General features: G+C 40.1%; 1 protein-coding gene across 3 annotated transcripts in view; it reads right to left on the bottom strand.

The window, feature by feature from the left end:
* The window catches only part of TEK (TEK tyrosine kinase, endothelial), a 142,641-nt gene extending 137,723 nt beyond the window's left edge, over positions 1 to 4,918 (bottom strand). For all 3 annotated transcript variants that reach the window (XM_011994372.1, XM_011994374.1, XM_011994375.1), the window contains exon 1: positions 4,417 to 4,918. In XM_011994372.1, the coding sequence (XP_011849762.1) occupies positions 4,417 to 4,468 (52 nt within the window). In that variant the 5' untranslated portion in view covers positions 4,469 to 4,918. The remainder of the gene's footprint in view (positions 1 to 4,416) is intronic.
* Between the last annotated feature and the right edge of the window lie 1,200 nt (positions 4,919 to 6,118).

Here is a 6,118-nt window from a genome sequence, read left to right as displayed (position 1 = left end):
GAATTGTGTTTGCAGAGTAGATATGAAAGATGTCATTTCTAAATGGATGGAACAGCATGAACAAGAGCCAAGAGGAAAGAATGTGTAGATTGTGGAGATGGGCCTGGTTGAAGCAGACAAGATACAAACAGGGATAAATGGATAAGTGAGGGGATGGCAGATGGGTAGTTGGCAAAGTGTTTGGGTTTATTAAGTTGGAATTGGCCAGCACAAAATTTGAGATTGGATTATGCTGTGGTTTTGTAGGCGACAGCACCTATGAATGTTAATGATTCTCCTACATCCTGGGGCAGATCAGTCCAGTCTTGACTAGCACAGTAGTTCTCATGGTAACACTTCTCTTTTGATTACACTAGCTTCATTTATTATTTCATTTTATTGAGATGGAGTCTCACTCTGTCACCAGCCTGGAGTGCAGTGGTGTGATCTCAGCTCACTGCAACCTCCACCTTCTGGGTTCAAGCTATTCTCCTGCCTCAGCCTCCCGAGTAGCTGGGACTACATGCGCACACCACCACACCTAGCTAATTTTTGTATTTTAGTAGAGATGGGGTTTCACCATGTTGGCCAGGATGGTCTTGATCTCTTGACCTCATGATCCACCTGCCTCGGCCTCCCAAAGTGCTGAATTACAGGCATGAGCCACCGCGTCTGGTTCCAAGCTTCATTTATTAAGAGCATTCTTACTGGCTAAGCATTTCACAGGCATTATCACATTTGATTCTCATCACAACCCTGGAAATGGGTATTTCATCCGTAAAAGATGAGAAAAATGTGGTTTAGAGAAATTAAATAACTTGCTTATGGCTATCCAATTTGGGCTTTGACTTCATAATCCATGTTTCCTCCTTCAGTTTGCCTGCTATGTTTGCTGTTAAATTTCTCAGGTCTTCAGTGTTTCATGGATGTGCTCTAAGCAGTAGATTTAAGTGAAGTGATTACCATTTCTGATTTGGACTTTATATTTCTGCTAATGCAACACATTAGAGTTTATACATTACCTTTTTAGCAAGCAGAGCATATGTTGGCTTCCATGAGTTTCGTGTATCCCCAAAACCTAGGTGTCATTCACAAGAACTTTCAACAAGCCGGGTCTCTCCCACATTAAATATACATAATTTATTTCTTAAACCCAAACACAGAACTTGACGTTTGTCTATTTTGAAACAGTATCTTTTTGTTTTGGTTTTCCACCCTTCCAGCCTAGAACACTCTAAATCCTGATTCTGTGAGCTCACCAGTAAGCCATCTACAGAGAATACGCAGGTGATACAATCACACAGATATCTTTTGGGGAGATAGAGGCTCAGGAGGCAAACTGATAATTTCAGAAGAATTTAGAGCCCACCCACCTAAATCCCCAGAGAACATCACATAGTCCTTTTAGATGAACTTGGAAGACTCCTTCCCTCCTGGAGAGACGCCTTGGAAGAACCAGACTCTTCCAGGAAGCTCTCCCAGGGCAGGGCTGAAAGGGAAATGCTGAGACCTAACAATGAAGACAATGCTTGGAAGGGAGCATCTGTGAAAAAAGCAAGCTCCTCCTTCTGAGAATAATTCCAAAGGGTGTCTCTGATCCCAGCTTCCAGACCTCCACCCTTGATTACTCAGCCCTGACACTAGCCTTCCGAGACCAGCCCTAACAAGGAGGTTTCATCTGGGAGCACTTCCCTGACCTTACAACTGTTTCCTCTGCCACTCCAGACAAGATGTCTGCTATCTCTGAATCCAGTTGTTATTTAAAATGTCAAGTGACAAGGCCGGGCGTGGTGGCTCACGCCAGTAATCCCAGCACTTTGGGAGGCCGAGGCAGGTGGATCACTTAGGGTCAGGAGTTCAAGACCAGCCTGGCCAACATGGTGAAACCCCGTCTCTATTAAAAATACAATAAATTAGCTGGGCATGGTGGTGGCAGGTGCCTGTAATCCCAGCTACTTGAGAGGCTGAGGCACAGAATCGCTTGAACCTGGGAGGCAGAGGTTGCAGTGAGCCGAGATCACTCCACTATACTCTAGCCTGAGCAACAGAGCGAGACTCCATCTCAAAAAAAAAAAAAAAAAAAAAAAAAAAGTCAAGTGACACAGTAAAAGGGGTATGAAGGCATGATACTAGAGACTTCCTATTAGATCAGTGTTGATCATGTAGAAGATACTATGATAAATCAGTGATTTTTTTGTTAGTTTTCTATGTATACAACTCTTTAAAGAGAGCAGCCTGGTTTGATGAGGATAGGAGAGTAGGGAAAAGCTAATATAATAGAAACTGTTTGAAACCTGAAGTTCGCAATGATTTTCAAGTCAGAAAGGAAAGCAACAGAATCTAGGAATATTTGTGAGGAGCTTCTGAGACCTACACACCTCCTGCAGCCATTTTATGGGCCAGCAACTCTGCCATCCAGAGCCACCTTCACTGAAAAAAAGTGGCATTTCTTTCTTCAGTCTGTTGGTTCAGAAAAAAGAAATGAGAAACAACCCACTGGACTAGAGAGATAAACCTATAGGCCATAAGCACCTTGCCCCACTGCTGTAGTCTACCAGGAGTTTGACTAGAGAAATGGGCTCCTATGGCTGTGGACATGATCTAGCTGGATTCTTCTCGTTGCAATTACCAAGCCTCGAGCAGTCAGGCTCATGGAGGCTTAGACTAGGAATGCAAGTTACAATCAAGACAACAGACCTACCTCAGAAACTAACCTTGCTAGTGTCACCCTTCCCAACAAGAATATGACCTACTTCCTCTCCTTGGTCCTCTCCCTTTTAAAGGCAGTGCTGTTTTTTTCAAGGATCTAAGGTCTAGACATGGAGCAACTATTTTGGCCACATGACCTTTTTGTTTGATGACAATTCTTCTAAGCCTGTATTGCACAGTGCTATAACATAGTTGCTTTAGGGGTAAAAAAGTGAATGAAAACCATTGTGTGTGTATTACTTAACCTACAAAGTACCTCAGAGAAACTCTAGACACCTGGGCTTCACATCACTATAATCCCTGGTATAGAATCAGTTTCAGATTTCATGTCACTGGTAAATAATGGCACTCAGAAAAAAAGAAAATCAAAAATGGAATCATGGTAATTATTTAAAGGTACATATTATTGGAGAAGTCAACATTATTTAAACAATTTCCATATAAATACTGAAGCCACCTAAAATCTTTAATTTTTAGCAACTTGTGTTACACATTCTTACTTTTAAAAATATTAAATTCTCAATATGTTGGTTGAGAGCTATAAAACAAATTGTATTCAGCTCTGTTATTTAATTGGATTTTTTTGAATATTTAAAATATTTCAAACATCTAGAAAATATAGCAGATACTTATGTATACTTGAATCAAATTCTATTAATATAGCCTATATCCATGAAGTTTAGTGAATTTTCCCAAATTTATCTCCAATATCAATTCAATTTTCATTATAATTAGAATGTTTTCAAACTGAAGGAAAGAGACTGATGGCAATGATAATGTATTTGGGATCTGTAGTTGGGGTTTGGATACTGCCTTCTGCCTATGTCACAGAGGCTGAGTGAGCCACAGAGGCACACCACTATCTGGAGTATCTGAGCAATAAACACACTAAATCCAAACATACTGGCCAACCATTCCTCCACTCTACAACAGGCTTCTATACTCTCCTGTGTTAACGATCTTGGTAACTGCCTAAATTTTTGCTTCATTGGGCCAGTAAACCCTTTATGAATTACTAGATGGCAAACATTTTTAAAACTAAAACAAAAATTCTAATGGCCCCAATCTCCCTGACCCTAACTACAAGGAAAAAAAAGCCTATAATTTCATTAATTTGCTTAATAGGATATAAATATAAAATCTTTTCACAGAAAAGCATTTTTGTTCTCTTTAAAACAGTGACAATCTATACACTGCCTTAATAGGGCCCCTGTATTTCTCAACATGAATTTCATCTTTAACTGAAGATTCTCTTTAAAGCAGGTAAAACCGGTTTGTTCTTTAAAAATCAGTAAGAAAAACACTCCAGAATGAGGAGCAGGAAAATAATGCATGATAGTAAGGAGATCTCTTCAAATAAGATGATTTAATCGGTCCCTGTCTCTTATACACATCTAGATGTGTATAAGAGACGAATGAGGAGCAGGAAAATAATGCATGATAGTAAGGAGATCTCTTCAAATAAGATGATTTAATCGGTCCTCAACGAGTTTATAACACAGGGGCCAATCACTCAGAAGACAAACTCGAAACAAAATCAGTTCATGCCACAGAGACTTTGCATTTCAATCCTTCCACACATATTGACTGGAGACTCACAGAGAAATGGTGCCTTTGCTACAGCCACCCCTTGTTAATCAGCACTGATGAGATTTGGGAAGAGCACCCAGAAGTCACTAACTCTGCTTTTAAAAATACTAATTTTAAAAAAATAAAGCCAAACCTTACCAGAAAGGAGCAAGCTGACTCCACAGAGAACTAAGCTGGCTAAAGAGTCCATGCTTCCCCAAATCTCTCCATCCAGTTTCCACAGATGTGCATGAGGTCCCAAGGATCCTTTCAAAAACCCAGCGGTTTGTGACTTTCCATTGGCATCGTCCTACTACGTCTTGTTTACAAGTTAGAGACAAGAAGGAACAGCACAGAAGCAGGCTGTAACAGTCTCATTTCTGTCTGAGCACAGGGAGTTTTAAGTTCCTTTTTCCTGTTTCCTTTGTAGATTAGGATGGGAAAGGCTGTATCTTAAAGGCATTTGGTATCAGCAGGGCTGGGGGCACTCAAGCCCTATCCATCTCGCAATTCATCAAAACACTTATCTGTTGCTGTTGCTTCTGCTGCTGCTGTTGCTGCTGCTGTAGGGGTAGAGGAATTTTTGTTGGAAGTGTGGGTCCCGGTCAGCATTTTCAGAAACAATAGGGGTATCCTCTCATAGGCGGGAAACTGAGAATAACAAGCCCTCCACCTATGTATGGTATGCGATGATGACCAATCCTTCTCAGACTTCTAACAGCTCTCCCGGGGCTACTGGGATCTCTGACAGAAGAAGCTTTTGGGTGTGGGGAGCCGTTTTGGCTTTTGTTTTCTCATTTTAACCCACATGGTTTGAATTGGGAAAAGAAGGTTTCCGTGATGAGAAAATGCAACCTGAAAGGCAATTAATTTCAGTGAGCACCGGTGAGGTCAATGCTCAACGTAGCCCCAAGAGACCAGAGTCCAAAATTGTTAGCCTGTTTTCTTTCACACAGATGGCCTGTTGGTTGGCCATTAGCCCAAAGATACCCATGTTGCTGGCTATAGCTTTAATTTTCATTAACAATTCATCTAAAGGTGATCAAATTTCTTGAAGAAGTTGGCATAGAAGGATTTTGGTAATGAGAAGGATTTCATAGTCATTGAGCAATGGTGTTTCAGAAGCAAATTATATATAACATTTAGAAACTAATCTGTGTAAAAACACAAACATACAGGATTAGATTGGGATAAAAATAGTGCTCATAAGAGCAAAGAGAGTACATGGGCCAAAATGAAAAGAGCCATTGAATGTACAATATCTAAAATGAGATCAGAGACCCTACACTTATCCAGATGATAATTTCTCCACAATATGAATTATGACATTAGATTAGAGAGTATACACTTTGCTCATCATCAACCTTCATGCCTGAGGAAATCATTATCCTCCTCCTTTTCCTACCAACCACAGGAAAAGGCAGATGCAGCTAGTCTTGACTAATTTCTGTCCCAGGTTTTATCACATCTATGCTGATCTTAAGAACCAATTAATGTTTCCAGTTTGCAGGTGTGAAAAAGCCCAGGTTCTGTCTGCAAACAGACCTGGGTTCAAATACTGGCTTAGCCACATGTGTGGCTGAGACAAGTTACTTAGTCTTTTTGAGGCTCAGTTTCAACAGCTGTAAAATGGCAAAAATACTTCCTTACCAGGTGTTTTGAGATGAATAAATGAAGCTTAAAAATATAAAACCATTTGGTACTACGCCTAGTTCATGGAAGGTTCTCATTAAATGTTAATAAATTTACTTTCTTTCATCTTTCCATTCACTCTCAATTTAAATTCCAAGAGCTTCTACTAAAAAGCTATTTTCTATTCCTACGAGATGACTTTAAGTTTGTCATCATGAAAAAAAAAAAA

The sequence above is a fragment of the Mandrillus leucophaeus genome, unplaced genomic scaffold (assembly GCF_000951045.1).
Source record: "Mandrillus leucophaeus isolate KB7577 unplaced genomic scaffold, Mleu.le_1.0 Scaffold454, whole genome shotgun sequence".
Taxonomy (NCBI): Eukaryota; Metazoa; Chordata; class Mammalia; order Primates; family Cercopithecidae; genus Mandrillus; species Mandrillus leucophaeus.
The sequence above is the reverse complement of the archived record's forward strand: the minus strand, read 5'-3'. Positions and strand labels throughout refer to the sequence as shown.